The sequence below is a fragment of the Plecotus auritus genome (genome assembly GCF_963455305.1).
Source record: "Plecotus auritus genome assembly, chromosome: 8".
In the NCBI taxonomy this organism is placed as follows: Eukaryota; Metazoa; Chordata; class Mammalia; order Chiroptera; family Vespertilionidae; genus Plecotus; species Plecotus auritus.
The window spans coordinates 119,022,816-119,039,894 of record NC_137782.1 but is presented as its reverse complement, the minus strand read 5'-3'; the positions used below and the strand labels follow the sequence as shown (position 1 = coordinate 119,039,894).

The following is a 17,079-nucleotide window of genomic DNA, read 5'->3' as shown; positions in this document are numbered from 1 at the left end:
TTCAGAGGGTTAAATGAGTTTACATGACTACAGCACTTTCACAAGAGTTACACAGTACACACTAAACTAGATGAGTTAACTAAACTAGATGTGAACTTGGGCAAGCAGCTTAACCTTCCCAGGCCTCATTTGTAAAATGGGGAGAATACAGGGAAATCTCCCAGTCACGATAACTAACTACCACAGGAAAAGCACCTATATATGCTTGGTTATCATCACGCTACCTTACTTAAAATCATCTCTTCTTTCATCCAAGGCTGGACGTTACTGGATAATTTAAGCACTCAAATAATCAGTGGAATGAGCACTGAATAGGTCAACTGACTTAGAAAAATAAATATAAATTTAAGAAAAAATCTTGAAATACAATGTGAAATCATTAAAAAGAAAGATGAAATGCAGGAATGACAGAGGATCCTAAAATAAATTCTTCCCATTCTGTTTTAAGAACATGACACTGACAGCACTGGGGCATGTTAACCACATGACAGGTGTCCTAGAGTTCGGTGAGTGGAATTCCCCCGAACCCGTGACCTCAGTCATGGAAGAATGCTGTGGGCTAGGGGGCAGCGTCTGTTGTATTTTAGGCTGGGTTGTCCCTGATTCTGGTTTTAGAGTGCTAAGACTAAGTGTTTTCCCCTCTATTTATAATTTTAATGAACATTTACTTATAATACGTTAGAGATGATATTACTGTTTAAATGTATGTTTGGAAATGTTTTCATTTAAACCACACCAGTGGGATATCTAACCTTGACGCGGTCAGGATCCACATAATGCACTTTTTTCATATCACATTCTTCAGTAGTATAATTTAACTTGAGGATATAAAGGATCCACACTCCAAACACAAGAAGTATACACCTAGAAAAGAAAAATCAATTAGTTATAATGATGCAGTCATGTGACAATCAAGAGTGATCATGGGAAATAAGTGAAAACCTAACCCAAATTCAGTTTGTCCGCTATGCAGCGTCAAAGTATTGCCTTTACAGTTGACCTCAGGGTGACCCCTTAAGACACTACTTAAGATAGTGTCAAGTAGAAGAGAAGATAAATTAGTCATTTATCTGAACTTTGTTATTCAAAGTTCAGATTACTGGACTTAACAAAACAAAATAAAATCAAGTAATAGATTTTTTATTCTTATTTTTTATTGACAGTGAGGTTCTGGGTAGGTCTCTCTCTCTCTCTCTCTTTTTTAAACATATTTTTATTGATTTCAGAGAGGAAGGAAGTGAGAGATAGAAACATCGATGATGAGAGAGAACCATTGATCAGCTGCCTCCTGCATGCCCCCCTACTGGGGATCAAGCCTGCAACTGGGGTATGTGCCCTGACAGGGAATCGTGCCATGACCTCCAGGCTTGATGTTTTTTGTTTTGTTTTGTTTTGTTTTTTTAAAAGGAAGGGGGAAAGGTGTTAAAAGCAGGCCCAGTGTCTACAGCCCTGACCCCCCGGTACTGTAACTCCTGGTCATGAGTCTGTCTTGCCCACACTGTGAGGAGCATGGGGTGCCGATCTAGTCTATTCTATTTGCTGCCATGTGGCCTGCATCCAACACAGTGCCGGGCATGTGTAGGCCTCAATAAATATTGGTTAATGACTAAAAGGAGATGGAAAGTGATATAAGTATTTAAGGATGTACATTTCCTTTTCTCACCTTTTTAAATCTATACCTTCTAAATTAGTAAAGTGAGATGTGAAACTAGATTTCAGAGCTCTGTTTCTACATTTAGACATAAAAAAGGGGTAATTTTCAACTTGGTTCAGCTGGTACCATATAAAACTAACAAGTTCCTCCTTTAACAATTCTAACACTTATTAGGATGTAAAGGTGACCTGGCTGAGACACCTGTCATCCTTTTTAGCATTCAATATTTAATGTTATTCAAATGCCTTTAGGGGCCTTTAATTAATCATATTTTAGATTAACTTAAATAGCTAAGGGAAAAAGCCCTCTTTTGTTATATAACGGCAGGAAGAGCTGTGCACTGTCAGAGCTGCCCTCGTGGGCATCCGAGCTCAGGTGCAGAGCCTGAGGGCCCCTGGCGGGGCACTGCCCTCTTACCAAGTGCAGTCTGATGCACGAACCCAGGGCACCCGCACAGACGCGCTAATGAATGTGCCTTTAAGTGATCCTTTGACCAAGTGTGATCAAGAATAAGAGTCATTGTTAGGGCTCTCATTGAACTGTATTCCCAATTCTACACAGTTGACCCAAATTGGGGGATCTTTTGGCCCAAGGGCTCATACTTACTTGAAAATGTCTTTTAACAACAAGTTGGGTCTTCGCATCTTGTTCTGAGCTCGGGTGTACCATTGCAGGGAGGGTCTTGAGCAATCGCTTCTCAGTTTCCCACAGTGATACTCGCTTGGCATCGCTGTGAAGAGGGGGGAAGAGAGCAGGAGGAGGAAAAAGAGGGACCGTTTAGGTAAATGATATTTTTAAAGAGCCTTTATGTGGTACATCCATACCAAGGGTTGCTACTCAGTCATAAAAGGAGTGAACTACTGATACATACAACAAGTTGGATGAATCTGGAAAGAATTATGCTGAGCCAAAGACTAAGAGGTTATATATTATATGATTACATTTATAGAACATTCTTGAAATGACAAAATTATAGAAATGGAGAACAGATTAGTGGTTGTCAGGAGTTACATAAGGAATGGTGGGTATGACTATAAAAAAACAACATGAAGGAAACTTGTGGCGATGAAAATGTTCTGTAACTTGCCTGTATCCCAGTTGTGATATGTACTATGGTTTTGCAAGATGCTACCCATTGGGGAAAACTGAGTAAAGATTACACAGGATCTAAAAATAAAAAAGCCCTAGCCAGTTTGGCTAAGTGGATAGAGCATCGGCCTCCAGACCAAAGGGTCCTGGGTTCAATTCCTGTCAAGGGCACATACCTTGGTTGCAGGCACCTCCCCTGGTTGGGTTTCATGCAGAAGGCAACCAATCGATGTGTTTATCTCACATCGATTTTTCCCTCTGTCTTTCCCTCTCTCTTCCACTCTCCCTAAAAATTAATGGAAAAATATCCTCAGGTGAGGATTAACAACAACAACAACAAAAAGATTACACAGGATCTCACTGTATTATTTCTTACAATTGCATGTGCATCTATAATTATCCCAAAATAAAAAGTCTAATTTTTTTAACAAGCCTTTTCCTTTTAGAGATATATGTGGAAATATCTATAATAATAAAAGCGTATATGCTAATTAGACCGGATAGCCGAACAACCTTCCGGATGACCTTCCAGGTGAAGCCGGGGTTGCAAGGGCAGAGGGCAGCCACTGTGGCTGTGAGGGCTGAGCCTCTTGCACGGATTTTGTGCATCGGGCCTCTGTTGTGGAGCGAACACGACAGAATGACCACTGGAGTCCAAGCCAATTGAAATTTAGGGAGCCTTTATTAGCCGGCCGGCGACTGCTCAGCCTTCCTCCATGCAGGGAGTCCAGAGAGCAGCCCTGATCTCAGGTGCAAGGTAGCTTTTAAGCACTAAAACCACATCCTTGTTGGCAGGCTAAGTGGAACAATGGCAACCACAAACAAAGCAGTTTTCTCAGCTATATCAGCACACTGTAAATGTATTAAACCCACATCCTAGGCACTCAGGTTAGCAATATCCTGTTCAGCTAAGCCTGTGGCTGGCAAACTGCGGCTCGCGAAGCACATGCGGCTCTTTGGCCCCTTGAGTGTGGCTCTTCCACAAAATACCACGGCCTGGGCGAGTCTATTTTGAAGAAGTGGCATTAGAAGAAGTTGAAGTTTAAAAAATTTGGCTCTCAAAAGAAATTTCAATCGTTGTACTGTTGATATTTGGCTGTGTTGACTAATGAGTTTGCTGACCACTGAGCTAAGCTATTGGCATCCTGTTCTGCAAGGTGCAGCAGGGTTTCATGGTCAGGGCAGTCATAGGGAAGTGCAGTTAAAATTTTTCCACTCTCTAACATTCCCCACTGGTTTTATGGGGAATCAAATCGTTGTTTCTTCATCACTGGTACAGATACGTTGACAGTGGGTACGTAAAACCATGAGTTTTACTGCCTGTATTCGCCTTTGAACATAGTGAGACCTTTTATGAGGCAGGGTCCAAATGTTAAGGCTAACAGTAATAATATTCCTGCTACAGCTGTTACAAGTGTTGTTAGCCACGGAGACCATGAGAATAAATTTTCATACTAGTTTCCCTCTGTTTTTCGCCTTTCCTCTCTATCTTGGAGCCTTTTTATGAGTTGACTTAGACTTTCCCTGATGACTCCAGAATGGTTGGTATAGAAACAGCAAGTCTCTCCTAAGGCCATACAGAGTCCTCCTTGCTTCAGCAATAGTAAGTCTAAACCCCTTCTATTTTGTAGGACTACCTCAGCTAGCGAGCTGAGGGAGTCTTCTAAGCGGTTTACATTTTCTTCTAGGCTGCTTAAATCTAAATCTACTTGGCTGCTGAGCTCTTTAAAGTTTTTGTCCCCAGTGACTAGTGCTGCGGTGCCTACCGCAGCTGATGCGGCTATTCCCAGGCCAACAAGCAGGGGAACAATCACCGGGGCTCTAGGAGCTCGCCCAGGGGCTAGACCTAGGTGCTCACGCCCTCCCTCCCCGGAATAGTAATATACCTGGGGCAGGATATGAGCTAGGATGCATAAGAAAGGCTCGCGGGGGTTCATCAATGCCAGGGGAGAAACGCAAGGAGTAATTCCTGTTGTGCACGAAAACCAGGTACCTTCAGGGGCCACCAGGTACCGGTCTGCCTCCTCCTCATCGTCCTTGCTGAAGCTCATGATAGAGGAACAAGACTCTGCATAGGGCAGTGGTTGGCAAACGGCGGCTCGCGAGCCACATGCGGCTCTTTGGCCCCTTGCGTGTGGCTCTTCCACAAAATACCACGGCCTGGGCGAGTCTATTTTGAAGAAGTGGCGTTAGAAGAAGTTGAAGTTTAAAAAATTTGGCTCTCAAAAGAAATTTCAATTGTTGTACTGTTGATATTTGGCTCTGTTGACTAATGAGTTTGCCGACCACTGACATAGGGGGACCCTGATAAATCAAATCCTGAGGACATAACATAGGTCCCTGTTCCTTGGAAATCTCCAAGGGTTAGTTTGCGGGGGTGTCCCCACCTGCACATCCCTTGAGGGGGGGGTTTGCAATTGAAACATTTCTAATGTCTGATGAATCTGAACCAACAGTGGCATTTGCCCCTATCCCAATGTAGTAGGGGGGTTCTGGGTTCAAGCATAACCAACAGTCTCTAGTGGCATTTGGGGAGGTCTGATTTAGAAAGTTAAAGACCGCATCCAGAGTGTCCAGGATAGGTCTCCAGCCTGGTTTGGTAGCATGAGTCTCAGGAACAAGGGTCACCGTCACCTCGGTCAAAGGAGTTAACTCAGTATTGACAGGCGCAGTCCCAGAGGATAGGTCTCAGTGAGCCTCTCGGACCAGCTGGTGGTTAAGCCTGGAGCTTAACTGTAAAGCCTGTAAGGACTTCAGGAGGTTGTGATTAGAAAGGGATGCCAATACTTCTTCCCCTAGCCTGGGAAGTAGTGGTGGGGGTCTGCCAAACAGAATCTCAAAGGGGGTAAGGCCCTTTACGTACGGGGTGCAACGGGCCCAGAGTAGGGCAAAAGGAAGGAGGCTTACCCAGTTTTCGCCAGTCTCCAGCTTTAGTTTTGTTAAGGTTTCCTTTAAGGTCCGATTCATCCTCTCAACCTGTCCAGAGCTCTGAGGTCTATAGATACAGTGTAATTTCCAATTGATGTCTAACATTTTGCCAATAGTTGAGTAATATGGGCAATAAATGCTGGGCCATTGTCAGACCCCATCGCAACAGGTAGGCCAAACCTGGGGATAATTTCTGAGATTAATTTCTTAACTACTATCTGTGCTGTTTCAGACTTGGTAGGGTAAGCTTCTGGCCAGCCGGTGAACGTGTCAATAAAAACCAGCAGGTAGCGATATCCTCCCTGCCCTGGGGGCAATTCTGTAAAGTCTACTTCCCAATATTCTCCGGGACTTCTTCCTCTGAGTCTGGTTCCTTGGTCCAAGGGGAAGTGTTTTCCAGGGTTTACCTATGCACAGACATGGCATCTCCTTGCAATGTCCTTTGAGACCTGGAAAAGCTTAGGGATGTAACAGTCTCGTTTAAGCAATTCCACCAGCTTGGTTCCCCTTAGATGGGTGCTCTGATAGACCTGAGAAATGAGTTCCCTTCCCAGGGCCTCCGGAATGAACAGTCTTGTGTCAGGTAATTCTCTCCATCCTCCAGATACCTCCTTAGCCTGGAGTCTCTTTCCCAGTTCATTATCAGCCTCCGAATAGACTGGGGTCTCTTCGAAAACCTTTGCTGGGAGAGCTGGCAGAATATGTAAAGGCCCCACTGGGTTTTGGGCTGTCTCTTTTGCTGTTTTATCTGCAAATGCATTTCCTCGTGCCTCCGGAGTGTCAGCTGATTCGTGTCCCTTGCAGTGTATGACTGCTACTGCTTTTGGCAGCCAGAGGGTTGTAAGGAGAGCGAGGATCTCTGGGACGTTCCTGATTTCTTTTCCCCCAGATGTCAGGAGTCCCGTTTCTTGATATAGTGCCCCATGGACATGAACCGTAGCAAAAGCATACCGGCTGTCAGTATATATTATTTACTATTCTTCCCTTTGCCCACGGCAATGCTTGGGTGAGGGCTTTTAACTCTGCCTTCTGAGCCGATGTCCCGTGCCCCAATGCCTGTGCCCAGATTACCTTATCGGCTGTCACAACTGCTGCTCCCGCGTACCTATTCCCTCTGACCATAAAGCTGCTCCCATCTGTATACAGGGTCTCATCAGGGTCTCGGAGGGTTGGTCAGTCAGGTCCTCTCAAAGATTCTTTAGCGAGGACAGGGTTTCAGCACAGTCATGGAGGGGCTGTTCAGGATCAGCATCAGGTAACAAAGTTGCAGGGTTTAGAGCTGCTGTCTTAAGAAAACTAACTCGTGGTGGATTAAGCAGGAGTACTTGGTACTGGGCAATACGGGCATTTGAAAGCCATCGCTCAGGTGGGCTTCGCAGAAGGGTTTCCACGGCATGGGGGGCCACCACCTGCAAGTCCTGCCCAAGGGTGAGCTTTGAGGCTTCCTTGACCAGTAGAGCTGTGGCCGCTAACGCCTTTAGGCAGCCCGGCCACCCTGCAGCCACGGGGTCCAGTCTTTTGGGTAAATATGCCACAGGTCTTTTCCATGGTCCTAAGAGCTGGGTTAGCACCCCCTTCGCAATTCCCCGAGCCTGTGCCACATGCAACTGGAATGGCTTAGTGAAGTCTGGCAGCGCCTATGCCGGTGTACTGACTAAGGCTTGTTTAAGGTCCTGAAAAGCCTTAGTTTCATTTTTAGTCCAGTTTAGTTCTTCAGTCTTTCCCCCAGTACAGGTGTATAGGGGTTTCGCTATCTCTGCAAAACCTAATATCCAAAGGCGGCAATACCCTACTGCCCCTAGGAATTCCTGCACCTGCTTCTTTGTTTTGGGGACCGGGATTTTCAAAATAGCCTATATTCGGTAGCAGACAAAGTCCTCCTTCCTCCGCTGAGTTCCTACACCAGGTAAGTGGCTTTCGGGGTGCAAAGTTGGGCCTTCTTAGCGGACACCCGGTATCCCAATTTGTCTAGAGTCCTCAACAGGGTCTCAGTGGCCTCCCGGCACTTACTCTGAGTCGCTGCGGCAAGGAGAAGGTCGTCTACATACTGGAGTAGGGTGACCTCTGGATGTTCTTTCCGAAAGTGCCTAAGTCCTGGCTGAGAGCCTCCTCAAACAGAGTAGGAGAGTTTTTGAATCCCTGGGGCAACTGTGTCCAGGTCAGCTGTCCCGATTCCCCTTCTTCAGGGTCCGTCCACTCAAATGCAAAAATGGGCTGGCTGGATGGGGCCAGCGGCAAGGAGAAAAAGGCATCCTTTAAGTCTAGGACTGTAGATATTTGATGACTCGGCGGTAACAGGCTCAGAAGGGTATAAGGGTTGGGTACTGTTGGGTGTATAGTCTCTACCCTCTTGTTGACTTCTCATAAATCCTGTACTGGCCTGAAATCTTCCGTCCCAGGTTTTTGTACAGGGAGCAAAGGGGTGTTCCACCGGGAATGACAAGGCACCAAGATCCCCGCTTCCTTCTTCTTCCTGTCAAATTTCCCTTTTTCTCCTCTTGCATGGCAGTCGACAGGACCTTTGCCATTTTTCGGGTCTGTGCACTTTCCGGGTCTTCTCTATTGTTGAATGCCTTCTGCGCTACCTCCACCAATTCTGACAGCACTTTTCCTTCAAAGCCTTCTAACTTCTGTAACTTTCCTTATGTCTGGGGCTGACTGGGATACGAAAGCAATGTAAACTGCCTGCCTAATTTCTGGGTCTATGGGGGTGTAGAGCCTGTAGGCTTCACACAAGCGCTCTAGAAAAGTGGCTGGGGATTCATTTGGTCCCTGTACAGTTTCAGTTACCTTAGACAGATTGGTGGGCTTCCGCGCAGCCACTAGGATTCCCCTCAGCAGAGTCTGGCGATACCGATCGAGAGCCTCCTTACCTCGGTTGTGCTGGGGTCCCATGGGGGTCGGGAAAGCGTGAAAATGGCCTCCAGCCGCACTGGGTCCGAGACGGACTGGCCATCGGGTCTGAGGACCAGTTTTCTCCCCTCTGCCCTCTCACACTCTCTCTCTTCCGAAGTGAAAAGTCTGGAGGAGCTGCTGACAGTCGCCCCAGGTGGGCTGGTGGGTAAAAAGAGACAGACTCCAAAAGGGAGATGAGTCCCTGGGGATTCTGAGAGAACGAGGGATTCTGATTCTTCCAGTCATACAAGTCACTGGTCGAGAAAGGGACATAAACCATGAATGGCCTGCTGTCCTCTCCAGTCGGTGAGGCCATCTGGCGCAAGGGCAACATTGGGACCCCCGAGGAGTCAGGAGAGGGGTCCGAATGATGGGGTCTATATTCAGCCCCACTGTGGGTGTGGGGCGGACTCAGTGGGTTTACAGAGGGACCCGCAATCGGAGCAGATGGATATGGGGGAGGTTCTGTCACAAGGGGGTCTTCCGGGGGATGGAAGAACGGGAGGCTGTTTCTCAGTCTCTCTGGGAGGCTTAGTGAGGAGGACAGTCTGTCTCTGTCCCAATTTCTTTTTCTTTTGGGGGGGCTTTTGGCAATCCCGGAGCCATTTAGGGTTGTCAGTCAGAACATCTATCCAAATTTGGATGTAAGGCATTTGATCCGGGTGTCCGGGCTTGCCAAAAATCATGTTGGACCTGATAGGCCAATCCTAGGTCCATTGACCCCTCTGGGGGCCATTCCGTCTGCGGGAAGGTGGGCCATTCCCACTCACAAAATTTCTGTAAATCAAAAGCATTAACAGGGGCGCCGTAATTGTCTGCTCTGCGTTTGAAGTCCTGAAAATTTTTCAAAAAACATTGCATGGGGGTACAGATGGTACAAGAAGCGGACTGACCCATCTTAACAGTGACAATAAATGACCACAAAAACAAACAACAGAAAACCCCTATACAGACAAAACTGAGGATCACCGGGCACCATCGTACACCGGGATCTGGTCTCGGAAGTTGTGCCGCGTCCAGCCTTCCAGAGACCCCAGATGGGCGCCCATAGAACCAGAAATAAGTTTCTTACCGGTAAGAACCAGACCCAGATGGCTCCGATCTGAGTCAATCAGGAAATTTAGCAGACGGGGTCTCCAACCTCTACCAGTCCCGGGGCTGAGGAACGTCTCTCAGAGATCTCCCCCTGGGTCGGAGAGTCCGAGGACCCCAGTGGGCTCCGGTCACAGGACCAGTCAAAGGCTGGTCATCTCACTGGGGCCTCCAAATGTTGTGGAGCGGACATGACAGAATGACCACTGGAGTCCAAGCCAATTGAAATTTAGGGAGCCTTTATTAGCTGGCCGGCGACTGCTCAGCCTTCCTCCACGCAGGGAGTCCAGAGAGCCCTGACCTCAGGTGCAAGGCAGCTTTTAAGCACTAAAACCACATCCTTGTTGGCAGGCTAAGTGGAACAATGGCAATCTCAAATAAAGCAGTTTTCTTAGCTATATTGGCACACTGTAAAGGTATTAAACCCACATCCTAGGCCAGGGGTAGGCAAACTTTTTGACTCGAGGGCCACAATAGGTTCTTAAACTGGACCGGAGGGCCGGAACAAAAGCATGGATCGAGTGTTTGTGTGAACTAATATAAATTCAAAGTAAAGGAGCGGAGGGGAGAGCAAGAGAACCGGATAGAACAGCCGGATCCGGCTCGCGGGCCGTAGTTTGCCCAAGGCTGTCCTAGGCACTCAGGCTAGCAATATCCTGTTCAGCTAAGCCAGTGGTCGGCAAACTCATTAGTCAACAGAGCCAAATATCAACAGTACAACGATTGAAATTTCTTTTGAGAGCCAAATTTTTTAAACTTCAACTTCTTCTAACGCCACTTCTTCAAAATAGACTCGCCCAGGCCATGGTATTTTGTGGAAGAGCCACACTCAAGGTGCCAAAGAGCCGCATGTGGTTCGCGAGCCGCGGTTTGCTGACCACTGAGCTAAGCTACTGGCATCCTGTTCTGCAAGGTGCAGCTGGGTTTCATGGTCAGGGCAGTCACAGGGAAGTGCAGTTAAAATTTTTCTACTCTCTAACACCTCTAGTTTACAGATAAAAGAATAGAAATGAGATTTGCTTCAGAAAAGTCAGGAAGGGGATAAGTAGGTGGTGGGGAAACAAATGACACAAGACTAGCTTTACATTGGTAATTGTTGAAGCTAGGCAATGGGTACTTGGGCTCATATAAATCTCAATACTCTCCTACTTTTTTTAAAATCCTCACCAGAGAATTCCCCCCCCCCCCCCCATTGATCTATAGAGAGAGAGTGGAAGGGAGGGAGAAGGGGGAGAGAGAAACATCGATATGAGAGACACAGACTGTTTGCCTGCTGCAGGTACGTGCCCATGACCAGGAATCGAACTGCAACCCATCAGTCAGTGGGCCGACGTTCTAACTACTGAGAAACCGACTAGAGCTCTTATACTTAAAAAAAATTTTTTTTTATTCTTCTTTTTAGAGGGGAAGGAGGAGGGGAGGAGGAGGGGAGGAGGAGGGAAGGGGGGAAGGGGAGGGAGACGGAGAGGGAGAGAGTTAGTGGAGCAACAAGAGAGAAGGGGCCTGGGCCCCTGGACAATCCCAATGGCAGAGCCACCCTTCCACCTTGAACTGCCTGCCTCCAGACTGTTACATAATGGAGAAATAAACTTCTGTCTTGTTTAAGCAATTGTTAGTTAAATGCAGTGTCAGATCTCAACTAATATAGGCACCTATTACTATAATAAATTTATATATCAATTTAAGAAATGTCTTTACTATACTTAGTCTCTCAGCCAGGAGGAAGTTCTATCTCATGATTCACTTCATTTTCCCCATTAGGATTGTGCCATTTTGTTTGGGGGGAAAAATTATCAAACTGACATTCAAGTATTTAATTTTTTATTAGTATAAACAACCTCTCCCTCAACACCAATTCTGTGTAGCACTAGAGTGTAAGAATTTTCACAGGTATGTATGATTCTACTTGAGCAGTTTCTGAAAAATGGTGCCCAGGACTTCGCTAGTAAACCCTTGCTGAAGAACCTACTGAATTCTTAAATGATGTTAGAATAACTGAGACCCTGGAAGGTTGTGAAACACCGCAACCTTGTGGTTACTGACATACATGGTCAGCCAAGTGGAGCTCCAGAGAGCGAGGCTGACGGTGGTTCCAGAAAGAACCCGGTCTCCACTTCTGCCTATGGTGGTGCTCTTGGCTCTCTACTCTGCCCCTCAGGCTGTGAACCTGTAAACGACATGTCCCAGACCCTCGCTGGGCAGCTGGCTGCTGTGAAGCTGTGCTGTGGCACGGACATCCTGGAGGAAGACTGGAAGACAAGAGGAAAGAAGCAGCCTTTCCACTCCCCTGACTTGGTGGTGCTTCTGATGGGGCAGCCACAGTAGCGGGTGAGGAGGCTGAACATGTGACTCCAGCAGGGGTGGTGGGCACCTGGCACCCTAGGTTTCTACTGGACACAAGTCAAGGCTTGTCCAGGAGTTCTCTGATAAATCTGCACGTCAGCCCAGGGTGGCAACAGCTGTTTGATCGGGGCTAACACTTCCTTCTCACTTTGGCAGCTGTAGGCCTGCCAGCGTCTGGGTAACCAATGCCCCGCAGGAGAGCCCTCTCTGCCTTAAGTGTCTGTGTGGTTTCTGGTTTCCTGCTGGGCATGACTGGTACATCAGGTGATCCTCTTCTGCACTTTCAGGAAGTGACTCGAGCAAGGAAAGGAGGGCTCTGGGGGTGACAGGAGGGTCTACAGTCCTGAACACCTTCCTCTTCTCACCATCACTGCCATATAACATGCTCACACAATCCATTCAAATGCTAAAAAAAAAGGTTGTGGGTTTTGGGGTTTGTTTTGTATTCCTGATCACACTGGAGAGGATCTCAGGAGAGTGCAGGATCTATAGCCTGACACTGGGCTCAGCTCCTCCACCTACCAGCTGTGAAGTGCTGCGCAAGTGACTAACTCTTGCAGCTCAGTTTCCTCATCTTGTGCAATGGGTGTAACATCACCTACCTCAGAGGATTGACTATGGGGAGCAGTGGTGGCACATAACCACATAGTGGTGGCTGTGGTTATTATTACTGTACAGAAAGGGAAGTTATAGGCAGCACCCAGCTCTGTTTTTTACAATGCATCTGACAGGGCTTGAAGGCACTTGCCGTTCTGCAGTTACCCTCACTGCTAGCCACAGGCTTGGCTCTAGCCCAGAGGTGGGCAAACTTTTTGACTCGAGGGCCACAATGGGTTCTTAAACTGGACTGGAGGGCCGGAACAAAAGCATGGATGGAGTGTTTGTGTGAACTAATATAAATTCAAAGTAAACATCATTACATAAAAGGGTACGGTCTTTTTTTTATTTTATTATTTCAATAGTTTTATTCATTTCTAACTGTGCTCTGATACTGTGCTCTCCAGGGGCGTGTCTCCCTACATCACCACGATAACGTGTCTACGCATTTCCAGGGTGATGTCGGGGGACGCGTCCGCGGGCATTACAAGGAGCCTCTGGAAGATTGAGAGGTTGTTCCTTCTACTGAATGGGTGGATATAAATCCGCCCACTCAGAAGAAGGAGCTGTGGTCGTGTTTCCCGACGTTGCCATGTTAACACTGCTGCTGGTGAAGGAGCAGAGGGGAGAGCAAGAGAACCCTCCGCTCTTTCGGCTCCGCGGGCCGGATAGAACAGCCGAACAGGCTGGATCCAGCCCGCGGGCCGTAGTTTGCCCAGGGCTGCTCTAGCCCTAAGGAAGGGTCCTCTCTTCAGTCCGTTCCATTTCCTTTCCTGGATATCTCTGGAGAGGCAGCATCCTCTGCAAGCCGCTCATGCACTCAGCCTAGGTCAGGTCTCAGTCAGTATCCTCTCTCCCCGCTAACCCCTTTCTAAACATTTGGCTTCCTTCACCGGCCTCTTCTCCCCAGCGTCAGCGCTGATGGCCTGAGTCTTGTCTTCCTTCATGTCATCTGCGCACCGCGCCTGGGATGCCTGGGCACGCTTTCTTCATGACCTACAATCAACTCTCACATGCACATCTTATGACTACAGGGTCCCGGTTTCCATCCTCAGCACAATGTTCTCTTTGTCCCACACTATTCACTAAAGATTTAATCACTTGCCTTTTATGCTCCTCCCCTCCAGGGAGTGCACCTCCAAATCCATATCTCTAGGCAGACCCCTCACCCCAGCTCAGAACTGTGTATCTATCGCCCTGCCTACTATCTTTATCTCAGACCAAGCAGCACCTGGCATCTTCCTCTATCCCTCACTGCACCTTCCCCTCAGCCATCCAAGCTGAAAACCTGCAGGTTAACCCCAGACTTCCCTCTTTCATTCCCAGCCCAGTTAAACCCCAGGGCCTCTCAATCATACCTTCTTGAACGTCCCATGCCCACTGACATTCCCCTAGTGGAGGTCACTTACCTGGCTCCCCATCTCAATGTTGTCTCCTCAAAGCCGTCTTTCTGAAATACATTATCTGGTTGGTAGTTTCCAGCTCATCTCAGGTCCTAGGACTCCAGGTGACAAACCTGTCTGTCACACTCTAACCTCAAAGTTACTGTTGGAATCCTGGACGTGCCTGAGTATTGCCTCCGTGCCCTGGCACATGATCTGCAACCCCAATGGGAATCCCTTCAACAATCTGCCTGGTGAGCTACTTTTCATCCTTAAACACCTTCCTCTGTGAAGACCATTTTTCTATAACACAGCTGTCGCTGGGCACTCGCTCACTATCTGTGTACCACAGTGAACTGGATTTTGTTAACATTTTAGGTCTCCTCTATCTTTTCACAAGCACCTGGTGGCTGAGCTGCCAGGCCAGAACTTTGTTCGTCTTTGGATCTCTAGGACAGGGTGCAGCACATATCAGACCCTTAAGAAACTTCTCCCATTGAATGGAATGTGTATTGTACACCTATTGCCTGTCATCAGATAGGATACCCCCTCCCCCAGTCCCCAAAATGTATTTTCTCAATTATATTTAAGATTAAAACTGAAGTTGAATGTTAAGGGAAATTATAATAGCGAAGAATAAAGCATGTGCTCTACTGAAACATCTAAAATACCCTACAAGAAAGAATCTGTTGGTAAATTATGGTACAAACCATATGGAATATGTCATAGTTCCTAAAGCCTGGCTATACGAAGCTAGCGTCTCAGAAATCATACATTTGAGCCTCTTCCACTCAGACTGCCAGGGTGAGAGCCTCCACACCATTGCTTCACTAACCATCTTTATGCAGAAGAGACCTGGGGTCCAGAATTACATATTTCCACTTGCACATAAAAATGTAACCAATTCTTCTTAGATGCTTGCACGCCTGAAGAAGACACAATTCTTATCAAGGCCCGATGAAGACTGGTAAGAGCGAGGCCCCTCCTTCCAGTCCATGTGTAGCACCAGCACTAACATTTTCAAAATTAAGAATTAACTATTCAATGCCCGACCGGCATGGCTCAGTGGTTGATTATCAACCTATGAACCAGGAGGTTCGATTCCGGTCAGGGTACATGCCTGGGTTGTGGGCTCAATTCCCAGTGGCGGGGGGGTGGGGGAATGTATGTGCAGGAGGTAGCCAATCAATGATTCTCTCTCATCACTGATATTTCTATTTCCCTCTCCCTTTCCCTTCTCTCTGAAATCAATAATATGTTTTAACATACACAAAAAAGAATTAACCATTCAAGACAAGAGTAGACACCACAAAGCAGTACATGATGAATTGCCAAATTCACTGTACACACCCTTACTAGTGCAAGGGTAGGCATGGCATTAACATTTTGGGGGAGGAATAAGCCTACACATGGTATCACTAAGCCTTAAAAACAATTACTTCATTGGCTTGATAGCTGCATTTAACCTGCCAAAGGCCACACATGACTAAGGAGCTGAGAATTCCAACCCACAGCCATCCACCTCCAAGGCCATGCCCTTCCACCTGTGGGTGCTTAGGAAAGGAAGGTCTTAGAACAGGTGGGTATACATATATGTGAATGGATTTTTTTGGTTTGTTTTGCTTTTAATAATGAAGGCATGCCAAGGTACAGATCATTATAAACAAAAATGTGAAGTTGAGAAAACAGGGACTGGGTAACTCTTTGTTGTAGGAGTTTATCTGTGCATTATAGGATGTTTAGCAACATCCCTGACCTCTGTCCATGAGATACCACTAGAATCTCTGGTCCTCCCCATCCCTTCCAGTTGTGACAATCAAAAATGTTTCCAGATATTGACAAATGTCCCCTAGAGGGCAAAATCACCCTGACTTGACCCATTGGGATAAAGTCATCTATATATATAAAAGGCTAATATGCAAAGTGTCCCCTTGAGAGTTTGACCAGGAGACCAGGGGTTCGATTGATCACTATGACGTGTGCTGACCACCGGGGGGTGGCGCGGAATGAAGGAAGGCCCCGGTCGGCAGCCGGAAGGCCCCCCATCAGCCCTGATAGCCAGCCAGGCCTAGGGACCCTACCCGTGCACGAATTTCATGCACCAGGCCTCTATTGTATATATTAAAATCCCATCATTGCCATATTTTTAAAGTATTAAAAGTGTGAAAAATAGCAAAAACAGAGCCACTTTAAAAATGGAGTCAGAGCTGCCATCCCAGAGAAACTGTCTCAAATCTTAGAATGTTAAAACTGGGCAAAATAACCTTCGGACTGGGCCTAAAGCAGCATGGTATTCCAAACTACTGTTTTGACTAAGGGACTAAAGATCAAAGACATTCTTTAGAATTAGCATCACTAAGCTAGCTAATCTACACCTACAGAAATTCCTTCTTTCTATTCTTTTAATTATTCCCCTTCCCTTTCTCATAAATACCTCTTGCCATCACCTAATCAAAACACTATTTGAGTTTCTGCCTGAATCAGCACTTCGGGAGTAACTATTCCTTTGGATCTCAAATGAACGCTTGTTGCCTCTCATTTTGGCCTTCTACTTATAGGTTAACAAAGGTAATTAAACTTAATGCAAAAACTGAAAACCAAAGACTGTGGGTTAAAACTTGATGATACCTGAGCTTCAGTATCTAATCAGGAGCCAACAGACACGCAAAGGCCTGCATTCACACGCCACCTGCCAGGTAGAGTTCACAGGTGTGCAGGGGGTAGAAGGACAACAACATTCCTGGATCCATGCAACTGAAGCAGAGCCCCTTTATCCCATTCCACTTCCACCACCTACGGGGGGGCGGGGGGGGGGCGCACACTATTTCTCCGTTTCCACTGAGTAAGCAGTGTCTCATTCATCTTTTAAGATTGTGGAATTTCACTCGTGATATCAAAATCATCAAGTGCTGGCCAGAGCACGGGCTGAGACCACACCCAGTCAGTTCTGACACCTTATAGTACTTATTCACGTACCAACGCCTCCACGGAGGTCTCAGCCAGTGATTCTCCAGTCTGACCACACACAAGAATCACTGGAGGAGGCTGTGATGTATTCAGATTCCCAGACCTCATCCTCAGAATCTCCCACCTAGTAGG

General features: G+C 46.9%; 1 protein-coding gene across 3 annotated transcripts in view; it reads right to left on the bottom strand.

The window, feature by feature from the left end:
* ST3GAL5 (ST3 beta-galactoside alpha-2,3-sialyltransferase 5) overlaps window positions 1-17,079 on the bottom strand; it is a 56,073-nt gene that overhangs the window by 25,101 nt on the left and 13,893 nt on the right. For all 3 annotated transcript variants that reach the window (XM_080685118.1, XM_080685120.1, XM_080685119.1), the window contains exons 2-3: window positions 2,261-2,384; window positions 753-864 (exon numbers count right to left, since the gene is read on the bottom strand). In XM_080685118.1, the coding sequence (XP_080541244.1) occupies window positions 753-864; window positions 2,261-2,384 (236 nt within the window). The remainder of the gene's footprint in view (window positions 1-752; window positions 865-2,260; window positions 2,385-17,079) is intronic.